Here is a 25,888-nt window from a genome sequence, read left to right as displayed (position 1 = left end):
ATATATAAATATATACAGATATCTATATTTCTAAATATATTTACAAGGGATGAGTTGCTGGACAGGGGAGGAAAAAGAATATATTCAGAAAGGTAGGTAGTATAAAAACAAAAATATAATATTTAACCTGTCTGGACCTCAGTTTCCTTATCTGTCAAATGAGGCTATTAGACTGGATAACCTCTAAGATCCTTTTTAGTTCTAAAGCTCTGAACTTTCCTCATGATATGCCCCTCTTCCATCTAAAATGACTTTGTTTATATTCTAAATCTATGGGATATATACATGTATTTGTAAGTGTTATTTCTACCTCTCCCTCCCTATCCTCAATCCCACAGCTCCTTAGAAGCCGTTAGATGGTGCAGTGGATAGGGTACTAGGCATGGAGTCAGGTCGACCTATGTTCAAATCCAGTGTTAGGTATGTACTAGCTGTGTGACTCTGGACAAGTCACTAAACCCTTATCTGCCTCAGTTTCCTCAATTGAAAAATGGAGATTATAACAGCCCCTCCTCCTAGAGTTGTTGTGGGGGTCTGCTGAGATAATATTTTTATGGTCTGGCATATAGTATGGCCAACACTTGGTAGGCTCTCTATAAATGCTCCTTCCTCTCTTCCAGAGCAAGGTTTTTCACTTTTCTCTTACTGTCCTCACTACCTGGCACAGTGTTTAGCACTTAGCACTCAATGGGTGTTTAATAAATACTTTCTTATTGGTTGATAAAATGATATTTTAAAAGTGTGTCAGGCAGCTAGGTAGGTCATTGACTAGAGAGCCAGGATGAGAGATGGGAGGTCCCGAGTTCAAATTTGGCCTCAGACATTTCCTAGCTGTGTGACCCTGGGCAAGTCACCTAATCCCAGTTGCCTTACTGCTCTTCTGCCTTGGAACCAATACTTAGTATCGATTCTAAGATAGAAGGTAAGGGTTTAAAAAAAAGTATGTAGAGAGATCAGAGGGGAACAGACTTTTATACTTCGGAGACTTTGCACACGGAGCCTTTATCTAATTGTTTTTCTTCTTCTGGAGGGTGGGAGAGGGGTGCAATGATTTTGATTATTTCAAAAGGCATCAACAATGCACGTAGTTTTGTTTTATTTTTGAAAGTTTTGAACTGAGCCACACCAAGCCACTCTAGAGATCAGTGCACGAAGGAAGCCCAGTTCCAGAAACCCAAATCAACAACTTGTCCAGAAAAAAGATGGGAGCGGGTGCAAAGAGGGGCATGAGCTTATAAGAGAAACTCCTCCCAGTGAGGGGAGAGGAAACACATAGAGGAACACTCAATCCTGCACAGGCTCATACAGCCAATCAGCAATCAATCTGCAATAATTAGGCGACGGATGTGTCTGAGGCAGAACTCTAACCCACGTTTCTCGGGCTCGGAGGCTATAACCCATCTCAGCCCTCGGCGGCAGGCTCTGGAAGGGGGAATAGTGGATGGGAGAGTTCTTAGCTTTCTCTGGTTCTTTCCCACCCGCCCGCTCGGACAAAAAGGGAGTAAGGGAGCCCCTAACCAAAGACTTTACCAGCAAGGCCCGCCCTCTTCTCTGGGGCCACCCGTGAGTGGGCGGGGACAGCCCTACCGGCTGCTGCCGCTGCCTCCACCCCGGGGCCCCAGTGCGCGCCTTGGCCCGGGCTCCCTTGCGCTTCCGCACCCCCAGGGTGAGTACCGCCCCGGGCTGAGCGCATGTACCCTCCCAGAGCTGCGGAGCCCCGAAGATGAGCGCATCCTTAGTGGGGGGAGAGCCGCAAAGGACAGGCTTGGGGAGGACGGCGGGGACGGGTTGGGGGAGCCCTTTATTCCATTCCGGTCCTTCTTGATTTCTCCACACACCCACGCATTGGCAAAATGAAACTGTGCTTGGAGATCTCAGCACCTGCTGGCACCCGCGAGCCCAGGTGCATTGCACCAGGGGCTTGCTTGGCATTTTTGGACTAACCTAGCCCCTGGGCTAGTTCAAAGCTGGCCTGGTGCTGGGGGTAGGCGGTAGCCCCCAGAAGGCAGGCCTGGATTGTCATTTCCAGGGTTGCTGGCCTGGGCCCAGCCTCAGCTCCCAGCAAGTTTCCGCTATCCTTGAACCCAAATGCCCTCCCTGTGACACTGACTGTCCGCAAAATTCCCGGGCTGAGGATCTGTGCGCCCATCTAGGGACTGGAGACCCCCGCGAGAGGCTTTCGGCTCTAGAGCTGAACTGGGAATGAGCGTGTGCGTGCGCGCGTGCGTGTGGATGTGCGGGTGTCCAAGTGTATCGGGAAGGCAGGAACAGTCACGTGGAGAGGGATGGCCACTGGTGCCCGGTTTCCCCTAGGGTTCTGGACTGGAAAAGCCTCTCCGCACCCCACCCCCACCCTCTGCACTGAATCAGCAGAATTTTTGCCTTAACCCTTCAATATTTCCCAAAATCCACCGGCCTTGGCGCGGGTCTGGCTCTGACAGTCTAGCCGCAGTAGGCTGCAGTTTGCCCCGAGGCCCTGCCGTCCCCTTCCCGGGGCTCCTCCCGCCAAAGGTTTTATTTATAAGCTGACTGCATGGGCGTGCTGGAGTGGGGCCGGAGTGGTTGCGCCTCCCAATGATACATGAGCCCATCCACTCCCTGTGATTAAAATGGTCCCTTGGCCGAGTGGAGGAGAGCCTTCCTGTCACATTCCCGGGCCGATGAGCGAATTCTGCAGACTTTAATAAACTGCAACGCCTCCCCCGCCCCCGCACCATTCCCCTCCCCTCACCCTCACCCCGCCACCTCCCGGGCACGTCCCCTTTGGGCTTCCTGTGGCGCAAACTTCGGGCCACCCCAGAAGGAGCAGCATTTTGGTAGAATGTGAAAGCCGTTGGGACTGAGGGGCCTCCCCAAAGCCTAGGGTTCGCCGAGGCCGATCCCAACCCAACAATCCTCTTCCCCGGGGCTACCGATACACCGAAAACCGAAACCGTGTAGAGTTAGAGGAACTTACATTCTGCTTTTGAAAAGAGCCCTCGGAATCCTCGCCTTGACATTGGCTGCCTATGCGACCTTGGGAGCCCCGCAATCTCTAAGGATCTGTTTACTCATCTGTGAAATGGAGAGGTGGGACCAGATGACCTCCAAAGGTTCTTTCTGTTCTTGAGAGCAGGTCCTATGAGGGCTCTGGGGGCTTTGGAGGATCAGGGAAATTGGGTGACTTTCCCAAGGTTGTAGAGGGAAGATTCCTACTCAGATCCTCTGCCTCCAAAGAGTAGAAAGAGCCGACATTGCATGGGTTATTGGATTTTAGTGTTAAGAGATCGTAGAAGTCATAAAATCCAACCCTTTCATTATATAGAAAGCAGCTCAAAGGTCAAGTAATTTGATTGGAATTGCATAACTGGTGTCTGATTGTGGCAGTTTTTGAACTCAGATCCTGACTTGAATGCCACTGCATTTTTTTAACCCTTACCTTCCATCTTAGAAGCAATACTGTGTATTGGTTCCAAGGCAGAAGAGCAGGAAAGGGCTAGGCAATGGGAGTTAAGTGACTTGTCCAAGGTTACACAGCTAGGAAATGTCTGGGGTCAAATTTGAACCCAGGACCTCCTGTCTCTAGATCTGGTTCTCAGTTCTCCTGAGCCACCTATCTTCCCCCACCGATGCACTTTCCATTGTAGGACTTTGACTTTAGATAGCAGGGTTTGGATGTGAACCTGGGGCTCCTGATTCTGAATCCAGGACCCTTTTCCACTGATGGTTAGCATCTTCCTTGTGTCTCTCTTTGGAACCCTGGCACCCAGCTTGGTTAGTGTTTTATATTTTTGTCTTTTTTGGTCTTTGATCACCAGTACAGATCATTGGATCATTAATCCCAGAGACCTCAGAGGTCATCTTACATTTTATGGATGGGGAAACTGAAACCCAGGAAGTGCCTTTCCCAAGGCCACATGGATGTCAAAGGTGGACTTTGAACCCAAGTCTTCTAACTCAAGTCCTTCCTTTTCAAACACACAAGTGGCCTCTATTAACAGCTGTTATAGTTTTTTAATTTAAAAAAGAATTCCTTTTTAACATTTATTTTAAAAATTTGAGTTTCAAATTCTCTTCCACCCATGGGGAAGGCAAGCAATATGATACCCAGTACATAGGTATTAGCAACTGTTGTGCAACTTAATATCATCTTAGGAGCTGTCTGTAGTCCTGAGATGTCACAGAACCAAAATGCTATATGTCAGAGGCAGAGGTAAGACTTGAACTCAGAGCTTCCTAGAAAATGTCTATCCACTATGACATATTGCCTCACATCTTAATATCCATTGATTTAATTGAATTGAATGCCTGGCAGAGCAGATATAATTTTCTGCTTCAAGCACTGGCAGCAGATGCTCGATTTTCCACCATTTTAAGTGCCCCCTTGGCAGGCAGCCGGTTACGAAGTGTCCTCTCCGAGGTTAAAGGCTGATGCAGCTTCCAGAGCCCCATCAGTTACTGCATTGGTGCCCAGATGCCTCTGCGGAGTGGGGAGACCTGCAGTGTTAGCACATGGAGTGATGCCACCTTGTGGCTCCTGTCCTGCTCAGGCCCTGGAACAAGTCAGGGCTTAGGCTTCTTTTTGAGCCTGGGGGGGGGGGGGGAGGTATCCAGATTGTGGGTCTGGTGAGTGCTCCCAGTGTGAAAACTCCCATCTCGATCCCCAAAATGTATTCCCGAAATATTGTCTTATCAGAAACTTGACCGCCAGTAGACCGTAAGCTCCTCGGGGACAGGGGCTTGCTCTTTTTCTCTTTCCATCCCCAGTGCCTCAACTGTGCTCCTTAAATTGAATTGCTAGTCTTAAGGAGTAGATGGGGACCCTGTGAGGTTAAGGGAATCATCTGTGGTCACTTATTTTAATTTATATGTCCAGGCTGAGGCAGGAGTTGAACCCGGGTCTTCTTGATTCCATTGACTATGCCAGTGTCTCCTTTTGGTTCCTCAAACCCCTTTCAGCATCAATGACAAAAATATGTTGTAATCCTCCTGCTCTCCACATTAACCACATTAACTGAATATACTATTCATCCAGTCATTTTTTGTTCATCCATTTTTTTAGACCTATCCAGTTCTCTGTGACCCCATTTGAGGTTTCCTTGGCAAAGATCCTGGAGTGATTTGCCATTTCTTTTTCCAGCTCATTTTACAGATAAGGAAACTGAGGCAAACAGGGTTAAGTAACTTGCTCAGAGTCACACAGCTAATAAATGCCTGAAGCTGGATTTGAACTCGGGTCTTCCTGATACCAGCCCCCTTGCTCTATTCTCTCCCTAGCTGCTCCATTATTTGTGATATTCTGTAATTATTTACTGCTTAAAGTGCCATTGAAGAATTTTTAGCAGGAGTTTGGGAGCCACTAAATGGGCACCACCATATTGTTTCTTATTTGGATCTCTTAGTGGTTTTCCATCAGAAAGGGGTTTTTGAGCTCATCTAGTCCTGCCCTCAGTGAACAGATGAGGAAATCTAGACCTCGAGTGAGAGCAGGGACTCATCCCTAAGGTCACATCAGTATCAAGAAGCAGAGGCAGGATTTGATCTCAGGTCTTCGAAGTCTAAATCAGAATTTGTTACATACTTCATACAGGATGTTTGTTATTTATTAGTGTAGCAGCTGTTGGATCTATGCTAAGAGAGATGCATCAAAACAAGACCTAGGTTGCTGCAGAAAGTCCCTCTCGAGGCTTGCCTCTGCCACCTATTGGATGTGAGACCCAAGGGCATCCTTGGGCTTATCTATGCCCCAGGTCACTCCCTAGAAGCCCCAGAGGGCTATTCTGCTTTAGAAGAGGGAGTTACTGATACCAAGGAAACCACAGGTCCTGTCCAAAGGTCCAAGGCACTACAAGGTTCTGGGGATGTGAAGGCAAAAAGGAAATCATCCTTGCCCTCGGGTGTCTACTAGGGGCATTCAGCATTCATACAAGTACAAAGTATTTTCTGGAGACTAATGGAGCACCTCTAAGTGCTTTAAGACCCGAGTTTAAATCCAGCCTCAGACACTTAGTCACTTAGCCTTGTTTGCCTCAGTTTCCTCATCTGTAAAGTGATAAGTGAGAGGAATAACTGAGAGTTCTGATAACTGAGGGGCTTGGAAAGGGCCCCTTGACTGAGCTTTGAAAAAGAAAGCTGGGGATTCTAAGAGGCTGAGGTGAGGAGGGAGTGCATTCCAGGCGTGGGGAAACCACATCTGCAAAGGCCTGAAGGTAGGAGATAGGTTCCTGTGTTTGGTGGATAAACAGGACTTTATGGTGGCTTAGGCTTTTGGTCTTATCTTTGTGTTGATTGCTCTTTTTATGTTTATTTATATTCTTGTTAAAAGTCAGGTTCACTTCCCAAAGATCTCCTTCCCTCCCCACCCTCACTGATAGGACCTTCCCTTGTCCCAAGCGAGGACAGTTAGACAGAATAAGTCAATGCCCTGTCCACAGCATATGTGTCTTTCTGCGCCCACAGTCCGCCCTCCATCTGCAGGAGGCAGGCCGGTTGGACTGGAATGGGGAACATGGGAGAGAAATGGGAGAGACATCTGGAAAGATAGATGGGAGCCAGGAGATCGAGGGCTTTAAATGCCAGTTTGAGGACTCTGCATGTCATTCCCAGGACAATAGGGAGCTTCTGAAGATACATGAGCTTAGGCAGACCTCAGTTTGAGGGATATCACTTTGGCAGCTGTGGAGAGGATGGATTTGAGACTGAAAGGGTAGAAACTGGAAATGATAAAAACCAGTAAGACGGGAGGGGCAGCTAGGGGGCTCAACGCATAGAAAGCCAGGCCAGGAGACAAGAGGTCCTGGGTTCAAATGGGACTTCCGACAGTTCCTAGCTTTGTGAAGCTGGGCAAATCACTTAATTCCAATTGTCTAGCCCTTTCAGCTCTTCTGCCTTGGAACTGATAGTATTAATTTTAAGGTTATGATTCAGGCCACATTCAGAACATTTGCTCTTATATACACATTTTTAAATTAAGTACAACCTGAAGTGTGTTGTGTTGTTATATACATACAAAAGATAAAGGTTTAAAAAAATTAGTATGATGGTCCAGGCAAGAGATAAAGAGGGTCTAAACCAGGATGCTGTATGTATGTCTGTGTGTGTTTGGAGAGAGAGAGAGAGAGAGAGAGACAGACAGACAGACAGACAGACAGACAGACAGACAGACAGACAGACAGACAGAAGAGAGAGACAGAGACTGAGAAAGACAGAGAGATAGAGGGAGGGGGAAGGAGGAGAGGGAGAGATAGAGGGACAAAGAGAGAGGGAGGGAGGGAAGGGACACAGAGATGGAGAGAAAGAGAGACAAAGATGGTGAGAGAGAGAGAGACTGAGAAAGACAGAGAGATAGAGGGAGGGGGAAGGAAGAGAGGGAGAGATAGAGGGACAAAGAGAGAGAGAGGGAGGGAGGGAAGGGACACAGAGATGGAGAGAAAGAGAGACAAAGATGGTGAGAGAGAGAGAGACTGAGAAAGACAGAGAGATAGAGGGAGGGGGAAGGAAGAGAGGGAGAGATAGAGGGACAAAGAGAGAGGGAGGGAGGGAAGGGACACAGAGATGGAGAGAAAGAGAGACAAAGATGGTGAGAGAGAAAGAGAGACTGAGAAAGACAGAGAGATAGAGGGAGGGGGAAGGAAGAGAGGGAGAGATAGAGGGACAAAGAGAGAGGGAGGGAGGGAGGGAAGGGACACAGAGATGGAAAGAAAGAGAGACAAAGATGGAGAGAGACAGATAGACAGAGAGAGGGAGAGAGAGAAGGGAGAGAGAGAGACAGAGAGAGAGAGGAAGTGCAAGAGATGAAAGGAGGAAAAGAGGAGGACAGACAGAAGGGGGAAAACAGAAGGGGGAGGGACAGAGAGAAAAGGGGTAGGAAGGAAAGGGGGAGAGAGAGTATAATAAAGAGAGAGAGAGAGAGAGAGAGAGAGAGAGAGAGAGAGAGAGAGAGAGAGAGAGAGAGAGAGAGGGAAGGGACTGGGTGCAAAAAAGTTTATAGAGTTGGATTTGACCAAATCAATGAACATTTAGTGCCTACTACCAGGAACTGCGCTATGCAGAAGGGATGCAAAAAGAGATAAAAGACGGTCCCTGTCTTCAAGGAGTTTACAATCTAAAGTAGGAAACATCATGCAAACAAATACAGTATATACAAAGCAAATACTCAACCAGATGATCGGAGGTGATTAACGGAAAGAAGGCACTGAAGTTCCCAGGGTTGGGGAAGGCTTCCTGGAGAGGGTAGGATTTTAGTTGGGACCCAAAGGAAGCCGGGGAGGTCAGTCAGTGAAGAGGAGGTGCCAAGAATGGGGGCTGGCTAGAGAAAATGAGCTCACCTTTGTGTTTGGGCGATGAGAGAAGGGAAGGAGGCAAAGATGACTCCCTGGGTGGCTGGAAGGATGGGGATATCGGGAGGGGAAGGGAAGGCTTCATACTCTGTACAGAACATGCTTAGACTATACCCTCTGCAGCTGTGCTTTGTAGGCACCTTCACTGGTTGGCTTCTAGGGTCTGACTTCAGTTGTGGCCTGAGCAGAGAGGACCCACTGGGGAGGCAGAAGAAGAGCCGAGATGAGCCAGGAGCGAGGCAGTCAGGCAGGTGGTGTTGAGGACATTCTGTACCAGGGAGGGGTGACCTTCCATGCTCTGACTTGGGAATAGATGAGTTACGATGAACATCCACAAGTTTCCGTGGCTGTGGCAGAGAAGTGTTTCTCTGGGGGTAAACTGAGACCTGCGTGTTTCAGGGAGGACTCGGAGCCTCTCCGGGCACACATGGCGATCTCATTTTTGAACAGAAAGGAGCTGTCTGTGATCTGGGCTGGTGCCCAGCGCCTCTGGGCAAATGACCCTTTGGACAAAGCATCTCACATGGACGGGCACGTCCTGTTCAAGGCTGCTTGTCCAAGGTCCGCAGTCATCACTACTCAAATAGACGTGTTTGGCAATTCTCCTCCCCCCAATACCTCTGTCTGTAGGTCATCATGGAGGGAAGCTGGGACATGCCTGCAACTTCTGGGGGCCGATCCTTTCCAGCTCCCTAATGGGGACCTACTAGTGTGGCCCTTCCTAGTTGACTTCTGGCCAAACCCTAAGCCTGGGGACCTTGGCCTCTTATGGCGATATCTGACTCTTTGTGACTCCATTTGGGGTTTTCTTGGCAGAGATACTGGAGCCGTTTGCCATTTTCTTCTCCGGCTCATTTTACAAAGGAGGAAACTGAGGCCAACAGGGTTAAGTGACTTGCCCAGGGTCCTCCAGCTAGCAAGTGTCTGAGGCTTTGAATTTATGGCTTCTTGACTCTAGGTCTGGTGCTCTATCCACTTCACCCCCTAACTGTCCAGGGGTCCCGTGGTTATGTGTATACTGTCAAAGGCCAGGAAAATGGGAGGGAGCCATATTGGGAAAGATTTTAAATGGCAGGAAAAGATTTGATCCTAGAGGCACTGTTTTTGAGTAGGGGAACGACATGGTCAGACCAGTTTGGAGGATGGATCACAGAGGTGTAAAGCTAATCCTGTTTAGGAGCTGTGCGAGCTTGGACAAATCTCTTTCCCTCTGGGAGCCTCTGTTTCCCCATCTGTAAAACGAGAAGAATAACACTCGTCCTCACTCCCTTGTAGAGCTAGTTTGAGGAAAGCAAATCCATGAGTCATTATTAAGCACCTGTTGTGTGGCAAGCACTGGGTTAAGGACCCTGGATGCAAAGATAAAAAATAAACAACAAATTTGAAAATGCTGAAGAAATCCAAATGAATACCATTTTCTTTTTTTAACCCCTTACCTTCTGTTTTAGAATCAATGCTAATTAGTGGTTCCAAGGCAGAAGAATGGGAAGGTCTAGTCAATTGGAGGTTCAGTGACTTGTCCAGGGTCACATCATTAGGAAGTGTTTGAGGTCAAATTCGAACCCAGATCCTCCTGACTCCAGTCTTCTCTATCTATTGAGCTTCCCAGCTGTCCCACTGACTATACCTCCAGGGGAGTTATTATCTATAGGGCATGTCCTTGGGTGTTTTAAGGAGCTGTGGTCTGGTCCACATGGACCTCTTTCTCTGTTGACGCAGATTGGACATTTTCTCTGCTTTATTAGAGTTTTTGCAGCCAAAAAATCCATCACCCCAATCCAATCTTCTGGTGGCCAGTCTCTCCAGACAGAGGTCTGCTGCTCCTTGCCAGGCCTGTCCCCAAAGCCTTTCCAGCCCTGTGGGACTTGGCTAGAGTTGGGCTCAATTGGCAAAGCCTTGGAGAGCCCAGGGTCACCTCCACTGTGGGGGGACATCTGATAGGAGGACTCTCTGAACAACCTGCTCCCTCCTTTACAGGATTTTGAGAAATGAGTTTGGGACAAGAAAGATTTGGGTAGCTCAGTGGATGGAGAGCCAGGCTGGGTTCAAATCTGGCCTCAGACACTTCCCAGCTGGGTGACCCTGGGCAAGTCACTTGACCCCCATTGCCTAGCCCTTCCCACTTTTCTGCCTTGGAACTAATACACAGTATTGACTCCAAGACAGAAGGTAAGGGGTTAAAAAAATAAAAAAGAAAGGTTTGGAGTTAAAGGTCTGGGTTCTAATCCAGTCTCAGCCATTTAGCAGACATGATACCTTGGCCAGTCAATGGATGAACATTTATCAAGCACCTACTGGCACACAGTAAGTGCTTAACAGTGTTGATTGACTAGTTGATGGCTAAGTGCTGTTTTGTCCCTTGGGCTCAGTTTCCTCATCTATAAAATGGGGACACCTGAGGCCTCTTTATGATCAAAATCTATGATTCCCTGATAATCTAAATGCAGTAATGAATTGAGAAATGCACTGATTCCTTAGACTGTGAGCTCTTGGAAGTCTTTGTTTTCCCAGCACATAGCTTAGTCTGTGGCACATAGTAGGCACTTTAAGAAATGCATATTGGCATATTGGGGGCAATAGGTGGCCCAATGGATAGAGGGCCAGGCTCAGAGTCAGGAAGACTCTTCTTCTTGGGTTCAAATCTGGCTTCAGATACTTATTAGCTGTGTGGCCCTAGGTAAGTCACTTCACCCTGTTTGCCTCAGTTTCTCCATCTGTAAAATGAGTCAGAGAAGGAAATGGCAATTTACTCCCATCTCTTTGCCAAGAAACCCCAGATGGGCTCACAAAGAGTTGGACACGACTGAAAACAACAAATGTTTCTTGACTGCTTTGCCTAACACCTCCATTTAAGTTCGGGTTGGGGCAGGACAGCCATCCTTCATTTCTCAGGGGGTTGTACTTATTTTAGACTCCTTTGATTCCTCCATCATGCCCCAGTCCCAACTGGGTAACACAACCCCCAACTCCCTCCCCTTCAGCTTTTTTGGGCATATTAGATTGTAAACTCCCTCTTTTCCATTCTTTTACCCCTAGCACTTAGCACAGTGCCTGGTACACAGTAGGTGCATAGTAAATGCTTATTAACTATTTCCCAGTGCTCCAGACAGTCATCTAAGACTGTAAATTGCAGAGAGGAGACCAATTTGCATTTTTGGGGAGAGCTTCATTATGTGGGAGCACCTTAAATGAACACATCTCTCCTATTTTTATAGATGAAGAAACTGAGGTTCGCATGACTACCATGAGAAGCAGGACTTGAACTCAGGTCTTTCTGAATCTGACCCTCACTCTCCTATCTCCCATATTTGTGTGGCTGTCTCTCAAAAAAGAAAATTTCTAAAAGAAAGCAAATGTTTGCTATTTCACTTCTGTTCACTCTTTGAAAAATGCCAGGTGCAAGTGAGGGATCCAACAGAAAACTTCCCGTCTTGACTAGCCCCTTCTCCTTCCTGCTTTGGCAGAGTAAATAAAGGGGGAGTGAGAGAGGGAGGTGGGATGTGGAGGCTGAGTCTAGCCGGAGCCTCGCCTCGCCTCTTAGTCCCTCCCTTGCTCGGAATGGAGATAGGATCCAGTTCTTCAACCCGTTTACTGGAAACCTCTCTGTTGGCTGGGCTCTCTCTATCTCCCACATTTGTTTGGTTTGTAATCATTGGCTCAGACAGAGTTTCTGTTCTGTTGACCCATTGCCATCTGCTTCTCTCTACAGGGAGAGCAAAGGGGAGAACCAAGAGGCGAAGCCCATCGGGAGCCTCTAGCGGGGCTGGCTCTCCCACAGACCCTTTGGGAGCCTGGTAGATTCCTGAACTTGCAAAGGTGAGTCTGTTCCCCACAAACCTGGCAGGGATTTCTCAAGTCCAAGGTAGAGGGGCTAAGAAACTTCCCAGGATCCTCTAGGGCAGGGTTGGTGAACCTTTTCCCAGTTTGAGTGCCCAGAGGGCAAATTCAAGCTCTCTGTGAGCCCTCCCTCCCTTCTCCCTCCACTACTGGAGATATTTGAGGGAGAAAGTGCTTGCTTTGGGTGACTGGACAGAGGAGTGGAGTATGCAGAAAAATGCCCTCAGGCAACGGGAAGAGGGGAAATGGAGCAGTGCCCTGCGTGCCGGCTGTGCACAGGTGCCACAGCTTCACCAGCAAGGCTCTAGGGAACCAAGAATCAATCGAGATCACTATGTTTTAGAGATCAGGACACTGGCTCTGGAGGCAGGTCCTAGGTTCAAATCCCACCTGTGTAAACTTGGGAAAGCACTTAACCTCCATGGACCTTAGTGTTCTTAGATGGAAAGTTGGGGAAAGATGGAAAAAGGAGAGAGTGTTGGACCAGGTGCCTTCAGGTCTGTTCCAAGTCTAAACTGATGATTTTATGACTTAGTGCTTAGATATCCTCTTCTACAGTTGGGAGACTTATAATGACTTGTCCAAGGTCACACAGTAAGGAACAAAATTAGAACCCTCACCCAGTCCAGTCTCCACCTATGATCTTTCTTGTGTGGCTTTGGGCAAGCCCCTTAATAATATAATAGCTAACATTTACATAGTGTTGGCTATATGCCTGGCATTGTACTAAGTGCTTTTAAATGTTATCTCAATTAGTCCCTTTGAGGGAGGTGCTGCTTGTGGTCATTGTTCAGTGGTGTCTGACTCTCTGTGGCCCTCGTTAGGAGTTTTCTTGGCAAAGATCCTGAAGTGGTTTGTCATTTCCACCAAAAATGAAGTTCGTATCATGTTAGTATAAAAATGTTTATTATGTTTATTCTTTTTAATTTTTTAGTCAATAAACATTTATTAGTAGTAGTGTAAAGAAAACTGTAAAGATTAAAATTTAGGGAATATATGGGGAGATTGAGGCAGGTAGAAATTAGTTTCTCTCTATGCTAGGAGTATTATATTTTTTAGAGGTTTATTAAGGATTAAAGAAAATACAGGATAAGAAAACACGTGTCCAGGCCACAGAGAGGCCTAGACACAACCTCACTTACATTATGGAAAGAGCCACATCTGCCCCAAATGGAAGTCCAAGAGCGAGCCTCTAAAGCCTTTGAATCAGCTTAAATACCTTCTTGATCTTGGCCCAAGTGAGATTACAAGGCATTCTGGGGAAGTGGAGCAAAGGCTCGTGGGGATTGTAGTCCTGTATTCGAGTCTATTTTTTACATTCCTCCGTTTTATCGTTTGAAAAAAATTAATTTTTTTCCAAAGGATCATGAAAACATAATCAATTTAAAGATTACAATAATTTGAGGATAAGAGAAACAAAAGAATAAAACCAATAATTGCTGAATGCATTGACAAAGAGCCAGTTAGGGGGCAGTCCCCTTTGGCATGAAAGTACAGATACAAATAAATGTTCAATCAACCACACCCAAAGTTCAATTTTGTGCAACTTGTGGTCTGGAGGCTTCTTCATGGTGGCCTCTCCAACAGTTCAGTTCTGGATTCAGAGATGTAGCATCTTCTTTACCTAAAATTCTTCTCAAAAGGAATTTAAACTTTGCAATTTAAATAATGATATTTTTTACATTCCCCCCGTTAAGAGGGTGATTTAAAAAAAAAAGGATCACTTAGGGATGCATGGCTGAGGTATGAGGTATATGAATCAATTGGTAAGAGATATTAAAAGACATCAGAAAAATCGAAATAAAAAGAAAAAATTCAAAAATATAGCTTTTAATCATTGACACTCTGTGTCAGCTAAGAAAATATAAAATGCAAGGCTTTCTCACCAAAAATGAGATCCATTTCCTCTTAATATCTGGCCATGATCACTGTGAGTAGAAGGCAAATGAATTGAACAAGGTTAACAATTTTTCATTTTTTAAAAAATACAGTAGTACAAATATGTAGATATCAAAATCCCCCAAATTCTCAATAGCCGAATTAATTACAATAGCAAACAAACACACTTTCATATTTCACATAAGTTGCTGTATGACATTTTTAAAACCTATGAATTGATGGACATTTGTCACAATTTTTACAAACATAGCAATCTTTCAACCTTGGTAATAAACATATTTTTCACATTAAAATTTTCCAAGGTTGTTAATACAATTATAACCAGTTCTGAAGAAGTCCATCTATCTCTATGACAATTTTACAAAGGCAAAATAGAAAAACTGTTTTTTCATATATGGGCTTATTCACAATATTTGTTCAATAGTTATAGGGGAAAAACAACAGAATTTCAAAACTCAGTACATTCAAAATAAATTCAATCAACCTTCAGTTCAAGCAGAATAATATTGAATCCAGTAATATATGAACTTAAAATCACAAAGTTAAACCATAACAAAAAAATGCAATAGAATACAGAGATTTTTATAAACCATTGGAGTCTGAAATGCCTTAGAATATAGCCTTTAGTCTCTTCAAAGTTCCTTGGGTTCTTATCCATTTAAATGTCTATTGTCCGAATGCAGAGTAGTAAGAGCTAGGCAATGGGTTTCAAGGGCCCGTCCAGGGCCCCATAGTGGGGAAGTATCTGAGGCCAGATTTTAACCCAGAACCATGCTCTCAGTGCCCTGAGCCACCCATTTGCAGAATCTTTGGGCTGAATCTTTCTTCTGGCACGCAGGTGAAATCAATGAAATTACCAGAACAGTCAAAAGGTATCCTTTTAAACAGCCCATTGCTATTAAGTTTCTGTTTGAAAAATCTGTTTCTTCTCCTCTCCCTTTTCTCTCTCCCCTGATATGATCCCCCTGTGGTCAATACCCCCATCCATGTGGAGGCTTAGCCTAAGGGAAAATTACCCGTTCTACTTTCCCTCTCGTCTCTCCCCTCTGCCCATGTGGCCAATACTGTTACCAGCTGGTCGCAATGAGTCCTCAGCAATCTGCTCCAAGGATCTGGGTGATGATCCGGCTGGGGTCACACTTGTGGGTCTGGGGCTGGGGTGATGAGCCGTCTGGGTCGGAGGCCAGATGGGCGAGAGACAGACCACTGGGGTGGGTCAGGCCGGGAGCCGGAGTGCAGCTCGGGCACCAGATGAGAGGCCAGGAGCAGAAGCAGGAGAATTTAGGGAATATATGGGGAGACTGAGGCAGGTAGAAATTAGTTTCTCTCTATGCTAGGAGTATTATACTTTTTAGAGGTTTATTAAGGATTAAAGAAAATACAGGATAAGAAAACACGTGTCCAGGCCACAGAGAGGCCTAGACACAACCTCACCTACATTATGGAAAGAGCCACATCTGCCCCAAACGGAAGTCCAAGAGCGAGCCTCTAAAGCCTTTGAATCAGCTTAAATACCTTCTCGATCTTGGCCCAAGTGAGATTACAAGGCATTCTGGGGAAGTGGAGCAAAGGCTCGTGGGGATTGTAGTCCTGTATTTGAGTCTATTTTTTACAGTAGTGGTAGTCTCTCGGTGATCGAGAATGACTATTGTCTTTGTGCAGTTTCATCTACGGTGTACCCTCATGTGGCTTTGTAGTCCAAAGGCTGAGGCACACAGTTTGTGGCACATGGGGCATGGGACTCCAGTTGTTACGGGAGGTGCGGTTGTGGCCTGGTTTCGGCGTTCACGTGCAGTGGCAAGACATCGACGTCGCTCATCTTCAAAGGTGGTGGCAGCATGGTTAATGTGGGTTCGCCAGCTGCTTCTGTCAGAGGCAGCGAGTTCTAGTTGCTTTGGTGTGATGCCAGCCCACTTCAAGTTGGACTTTAGCTGATCCTTGAATCTTTTCTTTGGTCGGCCTTGTTTCCTGAGTCCAGCTGACAGTTCACCATAGAATGCCTGTCTTGGTATTCGCTGTGGATCCATGCGGATGACGTGTCCAGACCATCATAGCTGGGTTTTGAGGACCATGACTTCGATGCTGGTGGAGTTGGCTCTGTCGAGGACTTCCTGGTTGGTGATTCGGTCCTGCCATCGGATCCTCATGATTGACCGGAGGGAGCGTTGGTGGAATTGCTCCAGCTGTTTCATGTGCTTCCTGTACAGTGTCCATGTTTCACAACCATACAGGAGCGAGCTGAGGACCACTGCGTTATACACTTTGAGCTTCATCGCAGTGCTTACCCTCTATGTTGGAGGACTTTGCAGCGCAGCCGCCCAAGTGCCTGTATGGCCTTTTGGATCCTGGCATTAATCTCGTGGTCTAGGGACCCGTCGTTGGAGATGGTGCTGCCCAGGTACTTGAAAGTGTTGACGTTAGAAAGCTGCGTGCAGTCGATTGTAATGCACGGCTGGTTAGTTGGCCTCCCTGGTGCAGGTTGGAACAACACCTCTGTTTTGCTGAGGCTGATATTCAGGCCATACAGTTTTGTTGCAGTGGAGAACCTGTCCACAATGGTTTGGAGATGATTTTCTTGGTGGGCCATGAGAGGACAGTCATCTGCAAAGAGAGCTTCCAGGATGAGTCTCTCTGTTGTCTTTGTTTTTGCAGTCAGGTGGCAAAGGTCGAATAGTGAGCCATCCAGTCGGTATTTGATGTAGACGCCCAGGTCTAGATCCATCACAGCATGTCATAATACTTGGGTGAAGTATAGGTTGAATAGTACTGGAGTGAGGACACAGCCTTGTTTCACGCCATTGGAGATGTTGAAGAGATCAGAAGTCTTTCCACCAGATAGGACTTCCCCTGTCATGTCGACATGAAAGAGCTGGATCCTTTTGACGAATTTTGCTGGGCAACTGAGCTTGCTGAGGATCACCCACAATGCATCCCTGTTCACTGTGTTGAACGCCTTTGTCAGGTCTATGAAGACAATGTAGAGATTCAGGTTCTGTTCAAGGCATTTTTCCTGCATTTGCCTCACCGTGAAGACCATGTCGATGGTGCTGCAATCTGGTCGGAAGCCACATTGTGAGTCAGGCAGGTTCTGCTCTGAAACAGATGACAGGAGTCTGTTGAGTATAACACGGGCGAGGATCTTTCCAGCAGTGGAGAGTAGTGAGATGCCTCTGTAGTTGTCACAGGCTGCTCATGAGCCTTTGTTCTTGTATAGGGCTACGATGGAGGCGTCTCTGAGTTCTGGGGGCATGTCTTCCTCTTCCCATATGCTGGTCAGTACTATGTGGAATGCCTGGAGCACCTTTCCATTTAAGGCCTTGTACACCTCAGTTGGGATCCCATCTTTACTGGGTGCCTTGTCTGTACTCATTTGTTTAAAGGCTTTTTGGACTTCCTCTATTGAAGGAAGGACATCAAGTTGTTCAATGGAGTGGTTTTGGGGGATCTGGTCAAGGGCGCTTTGGTTGACTGAAGAGGATCGGTTGAGAAGCTGACTGAAGCATTCTTTCCACCTGTTGCTGATGCCTTTTTTATCTTTTATGAGAGTGTCACTGTCAGAGGATAGCAAGGGAGTGGTGGTAGGTTTTGATGGCCCATAGACAGTCTTGAGGGCACTGAAAAATTGTTTGTAGTTTTTCATATCAGCAAACCACTGGATTTCTTCTGCCTTTTTTCCCCACCATCGGTCTTGCATCTTCCTGATCTCACGCTGCGCTGTGGCTTGGAGAGACTTGAATCTGTCCTTTTTAGGAGCAGAGTTTGGGTTATTTTTCCATTCCATAAAGGCTTTGTTCTTCTTGCTCAATAGGTCTTCAATAGCAGTGTTGTTCTCGTTGAACCAGTCCTGGTGGTTGTGTTGTTTGGGGCCTAGGACTGCCTTTGATGTTTCCTTCACTGCGTCTCTGAACTGGTTCCATTTCTAGGTTGAGCTTCCAGTGAGTGGTCCCTTGGCAGACAGCTTGTTGTCCAGGCAGGACTGGAATTTTTGCAAATAAGATGGATCTCTAAGACGACTCATGTTGTAAAATGCGCGAACTGTCTGGGCGCGTTTTGGATGGCGAGGCGCAATGCACATTTGAAGAGTCTCTCTAACCAATTGGTGGTCTGTCCAGCATTCAGCTCCTCTCATGGCTCTGGTGATCTTTACATCCTGGATGTCTTGCTGGCGTACAATGATGTAGTCAATGAGATGCCACTGTTTTGATCGTGGGTGCATCCACGTTGTTTTATATTTGTTCGCCATTCTGAACACAGTGTTCGTGATGGTGAGTTCAAACTCTGAGCATTTGCTGAGTAGCAGTAGGCCGCTGTTGTTCATTTTGCCCACGCTGTGTTTGCCGAGCACTCCTTTCCACCTTTCATGGTCCTGGCCAACGCGGGCCTTGAAGTCTCCCAGTAGTATCAGCTTGTCATTTGTGGGCACTGAGTGCAAGATGGCACTCAGGTCAGAGTAGAACTGCTCAATGGTCTCCTCTGTGCTGGTCAGTGTAGGGGCATATGCGCTGATGATTGTGGCATACCAGTCTTTGCTGAGAGGCAAACGGATCTTCATGAGCCTCTTGCTGATGCCCACAGGCAAGTCTGGCAGCTGTTTGAGCAAACTGGTCTTGATGGCCAGGCCAACACCGTGGATTCTGTCTTCATTTGAGGCTCTACCTTTCTGGAAGAAGGTGTATCCAGTGGTGGGTTCGCTGAGTGATCCCTCTTCTGGTAAGCGTGTTTCACTTAAGGCTGCGATGTCGATGTTATATCGCGCCAGTTCTTTACCGATTAGAGCTGTTCTTCTCTCAGGTCTTGGGGTATTCTCTCTATCAAGTAATGTTCTGATGTTCCATGCTCCTAGTAGAAGTTTCTTTGTATTTTTTCTTTGATTTCGACTGCTTAAAGGGATGACCCGCCAGCCGCAGTGTGCTGACCGGGTGTTTGTAGGGCAGGCAATGTTTGGGACACTTTTTCTAGTCCCCTCCCTTGATTAGGGTGAGCACTGCTGTCCTAGAGAGGGCTGCTCAGTCGCCCAGGATGCTGCCGAACTTCCCTGCTGCCCACAGGGCCGAGCGACCACTGGTCCGTCGGCCACCTACGTGCAGGGTCGTGACTATAACTGCCAGTGGTCACCTCCACCTGTTGCGTCGCCACTCCCCCATCACCGCAGGTCTTGAAGAGGGTGGACAGGGTCAGGATAGATGAGTGTGCACAAAGATACTTGTGCGTGAAGGAGATTTAAGTGGAAAAGCCGATGCACAGAGACAGTCCCACTCTCTCGGCATTGGAAGCCTGGGTCCAGTAGCACGAAAAAAATTGTTATATCTGGAGACTTTCTCAGCTGCATTGGATGGCCGTGTTGTCCTTTGTGCTCCAACAAGCCCTAAGCACTCCACAGTGCTTTGCTGAGTCGCCATCTCAGCCGTTGAACCTTCTTATTGGTTTCTTCCGTCTGTTCAGCCAAAGCAGTCTTCACATGCTGGGTGAGCAAAGCCCTGATTCACCATGGGTCGATGACCCGATGGCTACCCTCACAAGGTTTGGCCAGCCTGTTGGAGCCGTTTCCTGGGGTGTGGCTGCTGCCACATGCTAGCAGCTACTGGGAGCCACAAGGGAGAACTGGGTGTCAGGTGGGGGTCAGAGGCTGGAGAGCTGCCCTAGGAGGGCACGACAAGCCCTCCACACCAGAGATATTACTCCTCCCTGAGCACCCCATACACCCCAAACATTTATTAAGTACCAAGAAAAACCTCATTTTTACAGATGAGGAAACTGAGTCAAGCAATGGTTAAGTGACTTGCTCATGGTCACATAGCTAGTAAGTATCTGAGACCAGATTTGAACTCATGAAGATGAGTCTTCCAGACTCTAGACCTGGCTCTCTATCTACTATGTATGCTACCAATGTGCTATCATCTCTATTTTATAAATGATGAAACTGAGGCAAGCATGGTAAAGGACTTGTCCAGGGTTATGAAGCTAGCAAATATCTGAGGCCAGATTTGAACTCAGCTTCTCTTGATTCCATGCCTGGCTCTCTACTATACCCCTATGTGCTATCATCCCAATTTTACATTTGAGGAAACTGAGGCAGCAGCAAAGTGACTTGTCTAGGGTCATGTAGCTAGTGACACACTGTATTGGAGGCTGGACTTGAACTCAAGTCTTCAAGATGCTAGGCTTGGAGCCCTATCCACTATACCACCTGACTACCCCTCACTAAACCTCGGTTTCCTCATCTGTAAAATGAGGGGCAACGGCTATTTTCTATGCCTACAATGAACTCCCTCTTCACCTCAACCTCTAGAATTAGTTGAAAATTCAGCTTAAATTTCAACCTCTCCCAGAATTCCTTCTTGATTCCCTCCCTTCCACCCCAAGTTGTTGGTGCTACAATTTCCCCTCATAAATTTTGTTTCTCTTTCCTGCACTTCTCTGAGGTGGTGCCATTTTCTCTGTGGAATGGCAGCTCTTAGGGGACAGACGCCCTGTCATTTCTGCCTTTGGATCCTGCGAGCAGGCTTCTTCCCCTTTTTGGGTCCTGGGTTCCTTAGAGGCCCCTTCTCCAAATGGCTGAAGTAAAAAAGATAGAGTTACAGAGAAACCAATTCTGTGGAAATAATGGTGGAACCTCAAGTCCTTGGACCCTCTGAGCTCTATCCTTGGCTCTTTCCATTAGACTGGGAGGGCTTTTCCTTTCCTTCCCCCCCCTTTCCTTTTTTAAACCCTTTCCTTCAGTATTAGAATTGATACTAAGTATTGGTTCCAAGGCAGAAGAGTGGTCAGGGCTAGGCAATGGGGGTCAAGTGACTTGCCCAGGGTCTCACAGCTGGGAAGTATCTGAGGCCAGGTCTGAACCCAGGACCTCCCAGGGGTCTGCTTTTCTTGGTATCTTCAGCACTTAGCATCTTGCCAGGCAGTGGATCAGTCTTAACAAATAGTAGGTGTTGTTAATTGCTGCTCTCCCCACTAAGGTCCCTCCTAACCTCAAATCTGTGTTTTCTGTTGCTCCTTGAAAGTCAACATTCAGAAATGTAAAGTGACTTGTCCAGGGTCACATAGTTTGTTGTTAGCAGAACTAGATGCCTGAATAAATTCTATGGCAAAGATGAGGCCAGTGATAGCTTTTTCCAAGGACATGTTCTCCCTGAGCAGTGGTCAGTCTAAGTAGAGCACTTTGTGTAGATGAAGCCACACATATATCATGGTTTCGGATTTGCTGCATCATCCCTTTGGAATGAGCTTTGGTTAGTGGGCTTATTTCCCAGGCCTTTATTTGGATTTTTTTTGGCCCCATTGGGTAGGTAATGAGTGGGATTAAGCACTTACTTCATGAGGGGAATTCCCAAGGGGATTTTGGGAAAAGGAGAAGTCCTTTTGTCATATGAATAGTTCCAGCCTTTCTATAGAGATCTGCAGGATGCCAGAGCTGGAAGGACCCCTAGGACAGAGAACGCCAGAGCTGGGAGGAACCTTAGAATAGAAAATGTCAGAGGGGAGAAGGGCTTTAGAACATAGAACATCAGAGCTAGGGGAGTCTTTAGAAGAGAGAATGTCAGAGCTGAGAGGAACCTTAGAACCCCAAACAGGCTAGAAAATGTCAGAGGGGAGAAGGGCTTTAGAACACAGAACATCAGAGCTAGGGGAGTCTTTAGAAGAGAGAATGTCAGAGCTGAGAGGAACCTTACAACCCCAAACAGGCTAGAAAATGTCAGAGGGGAGAAGGGCTTTAGAACACAGAACATCAGAGCTAGGGGAGTCTTTAGAAGAGAGAATGTCAGAGCTGAGAGGAACCTTAGAACCCCAAACAGGCTAGAAAATGTCAGAGGGGAGAAGGGCTTTAGAACATAGAACATCAGAGCTAGGGGAGCCTTTAGAAGAGAGAATGTCAGAGCTGAGAGGAACCTTAGAACCCCAAACAGGCTAGAAAATGTCAGAGGGGAGAAGGGCTTTAGAACATAGAACATCAGAGCTAGGGGAGTCTTTAGAAGAGAGAATGTCAGAGCTGAGAGGAACCTTAGAACCCCAAACAGGCTAGAAAATGTCAGAGGGGAGAAGGGCTTTAGAACATAGAACATCAGAGCTAGGGGAGTCTTTAGAAGAGAGAATGTCAGAGCTGAGAGGAACCTTAGAACCACAAACAGGCTAGAAAATGTCAGAGGGGAGAAGGACTTTAGAACATAGAACATCAGAGCTAGGGGAGTCTTTAGAAGGGAGAATGTCAGAGCTGAGAGGAACCTTAGAACCCCAAACAGGCTAGAAAATGTCAGAGGGGAGAAGGGCTTTAGAACATAGAATATCAGAGCTAGGGGAGTCTTTAGAAGAGAGAATGTCAGAGCTGAGAGGAACCTTAGAACCCCAAACAGGCTAGAAAATGTCAGAGGGGAGAAGGGCTTTAGAACATAGAACATCAGAGCTGGGAGAGTCTTTAGAAGAGAGAATGTCAGAGCTGAGAGGAACCTTAGAACCCCAAACAGGCTAGAAAATGTCAGAGGGGAGAAGGGCTTTAGAACATAGAACATCAGAGCTGGGGGAGTCTTTAGAAGAGAGAATGTCAGAGCTGAGAGGAACCTTAGAACCCCAAACAGGCTAGAAAATGTCAGAGGGGAGAAGGGCTTTAGAACATAGAACATCAGAGCTGGGAGAGTCTTTAGAAGAGAGAATGTCAGAGCTGAGAGGAACCTTAGAACCCCAAACAGGCTAGAAAATGTCAGAGGGGAGAAGGGCTTTAGAACATAGAACATCAGAGCTGGGGGAGTCTTTAGAAGAGAGAATGTCAGAGCTGAGAGGAACCTTAGAACCCCAAACAGGCTAGAAAATGTCAGAGGGGAGAAGGGCTTTAGAACACAATATCAGAGCTTGGAGAATTTTTAGAAGCGAGAATGTCCTTAGAACCCAAAACAGAATAGAAAATGTCAGAGAGGAGAATGGCTTTAGAACACAGAATATCAGAGCCAGGAGGTCCTTTAGAAGAGAGAATGTCAGAACTGAAGGGTCCTTAGAACAGAGAATGCCACAGCTGAGAGGAACCTTAGAACATACAATGTCGGAACTGGGAGGACCTTGCCAAAGAGGTCATCATCCAGGCCAGCCCTTTCATTTTAGAAAGCAGGATACCAAGGTCCAAAGCAGGGCAGTGGCTTTGCCCCTGGTCCCTCATCTGGTCAGTGGTGGAGCTTGACCTGGAGCCTGGATCTCCTGATTCCCAGACACTAGTTTGTTCCATTGCTCTTGCATCTTGGCAACATTTGGACTGTTTTGCTTTTTTATTGGGGTTCTATGGTCATCCCAGTTTCCAGAGTGATGGCTTCTCTTTTAGAGGGAGAGAAGGGGCCTAGGAGTCCAAAGATTTAGCTGTAGCCAGCAGCATGACTCTCCCTTCCCATCCTCCCCCCACCAGTAGCAGCCAGGACGGGGACACGGGTGAGAAAGATGGTGCTTCAGGAAGGGCTTCACATGGAACCTGTGAGCTTACAAATGTCAGGGCACTAGGTAGAGGACTTCAACTGAAATAACTGAGTGATGGAGATAATGTCTGGGTCTTGCCCGTTAGCTTCCTCTTTTTCTGGGTCCCTTGCTCATTGCTGACCCTGGAGGTCAGTTATCTGGCTTCTTCTTCTGATTCTGCCTCAGTCTTGCTACATGATCTTGGGCAAGTCTTTTTTCCTCCATGCCTCAGTTTACTTCCCCTGTTCTTAATAGATATAAGGTAATTTGGGGTGGGGGAGGAGGCATCGGCGGCTGGTGTGGACTGGGAAAGACTTCATGTAGAAGATAGCACTTGAGGTGAACGCTGGAGGATTTTAAGAAGTACAAAGGGGGAGCATTCTAGGTATGGGGGACGCCCAGTCCAAAAGCAGAGAAAGAAGTGCAGAAATCCTATATGAGGCCAGTATGGTTAGACTATAGACTAATTGTCACCCCTATTAGCACATGGGCTACAGAAGACAGAAATGGTGGTTTGTACTTTCTTTTTATCTCTGGCACTTAGCATAGTACCAGACACATAGTAAGAACTTCATAAAGGCCACTAGGTAACTCATTGGCTAGAACTCCAGGCCTAGAAACAGGAGGTCCTGGGTTCAAATCTGGCCTCAGACATTTCCCAGCCGTGTGACCCTGGGCAAGTCACTTGACCCCCATTGCCTAGTCCTTACCGCTCTTCTGCCTTGGAACCAGTGCACAGTATCAATTCTAAGACAGAAGGTCAGGGTTTAAAATATTTTAAATTCATTATTATTTTAATAATAACTATAAATTATTATCTTATTAGTTGGTCAATTTATTGTAGGTGAAGGACCTCATGGGAAAGTATCTGCTTGGTTTTGCTCTTTTCTTTTGAAAACACACTTATTTCTGTATTTGTTCTTTTATCATCCATACGTACTGATGTATCTCTCTCCCACCCTTCCACCTCCTCAGCCTCCATCATCTCTTACAAGAAACTAAAAAAATGGGGGGAGACAGTTCAGCAAAACTAACTAACATTTGAGAAATTCCAATGTTATAGGCAATGATCTGTATCCAGGGCTGTGAGGTGGGCAGGTGGCAGGAAGGGAAATGCTTGGCTCTGCCTTTATATCACTCTTTGGGGCCATCAGCCACCCTCTTCAGAGATCAGGAGACCTTCTCCCATTGTATGAGAATTTATTGGTCAAAGAGAAAGAATGACATTTAGATGTAGAAGACACTTTATTTTATTTTTTTAAACTCTTACCTTCTGTCTTAGAATCGATACTGTGCACTGGTTCCAAGGCAGAAGAGTGGTAAGGACTAGGCAATGGGGGTCAAGTGACTTGCCCAGGGTCACATGGCTGGGAAGTGTCTGAGGCCAGATTTGAACTTAGGACCTCCCATCTCTGGGCCAGGCTCTCCATCCACTGAGCCATCCAGTTGCCCCCTCCTTTTATTATTTTTTTAAACCCTTACTTTCCGTCTTAGAGCCAATGGCTCCAAGGCAGAAGAGTGGTAAGGGCTAGGCAATGGGGGTCAAGTGACTTGCCCAGGGTCTCACAGCTGGGAAGTATCTGAGGCCAGGTCTGAACCCAGGACCTCCCAGGGGTCTGCTTTTCTTGGTATCTTCAGCACTTAGCATCTTGCCAGGCAGTGGATCAGTCTTAACAAATAGTAGGTGTTGTTAATTGCTGCTCTCCCCACTAAGGTCCCTCCTAACCTCAAATCTGTGTTTTCTGTTGCTCCTTGAAAGTCAACATTCAGAAATGTAAAGTGACTTGTCCAGGGTCACATAGTTTGTTGTTAGCAGAACTAGATGCCTGAATAAATTCTATGGCAAAGATGAGGCCAGTGATAGCTTTTTCCAAGGACATGTTCTCCCTGAGCAGTGGTCAGTCTAAGTAGAGCACTTTGTGTAGATGAAGCCACACATATATCATGGTTTCGGATTTGCTGCATCATCCCTTTGGAATGAGCTTTGGTTAGTGGGCTTATTTCCCAGGCCTTTATTTGGATTTTTTTTGGCCCCATTGGGTAGGTAATGAGTGGGATTAAGCACTTACTTCATGAGGGGAATTCCCAAGGGGATTTTGGGAAAAGGAGAAGTCCTTTTGTCATATGAATAGTTCCAGCCTTTCTATAGAGATCTGCAGGATGCCAGAGCTGGAAGGACTACTAGGACAGAGAACGCCAGAGCTGGGAGGAACCTTAGAATAGAAAATGTCAGAGGGGAGAAGGGCTTTAGAACATAGAACATCAGAGCTAGGGGAGTCTTTAGAAGAGAGAATGTCAGAGCTGAGAGGAACCTTAGAACCCCAAACAGGCTAGAAAATGTCAGAGGGGAGAAGGGCTTTAGAACACAGAACATCAGAGCTAGGGGAGTCTTTAGAAGAGAGAAT

At 46.7% G+C, this 25,888-nt stretch overlaps 1 protein-coding gene across 3 annotated transcripts in view; it reads left to right on the top strand.

Annotated features, from left to right (window-relative positions):
- Positions 1 to 1,329: 1,329 nt before the first annotated feature.
- Positions 1,330 to 25,888, top strand: part of H6PD (hexose-6-phosphate dehydrogenase/glucose 1-dehydrogenase) — a 74,458-nt gene continuing 49,899 nt past the window's right edge. The window contains exons 1-2 of one of the 3 annotated variants that reach the window (XM_007493024.2): positions 1,552 to 1,666; positions 12,028 to 12,134. Coding sequence is in view for 1 of the 3 variants with exons in the window: in XM_007493026.3 (XP_007493088.2) it covers positions 1,345 to 1,666 (322 nt within the window). In the remaining 2 variants the exon portion in view is untranslated. Of the gene's footprint in view, positions 1,667 to 2,740; positions 3,070 to 12,027; positions 12,135 to 25,888 lie in introns of those variants that run through there. The other 2 variants (XM_007493025.3, XM_007493026.3) reach the window with 2 other exon arrangements.

Source organism: Monodelphis domestica, chromosome 4, assembly GCF_027887165.1.
Source record: "Monodelphis domestica isolate mMonDom1 chromosome 4, mMonDom1.pri, whole genome shotgun sequence".
NCBI lineage: Eukaryota > Metazoa > Chordata > Mammalia > Didelphimorphia > Didelphidae > Monodelphis > Monodelphis domestica.
The sequence above is the reverse complement of the archived record's forward strand: the minus strand, read 5'-3'. Positions and strand labels throughout refer to the sequence as shown.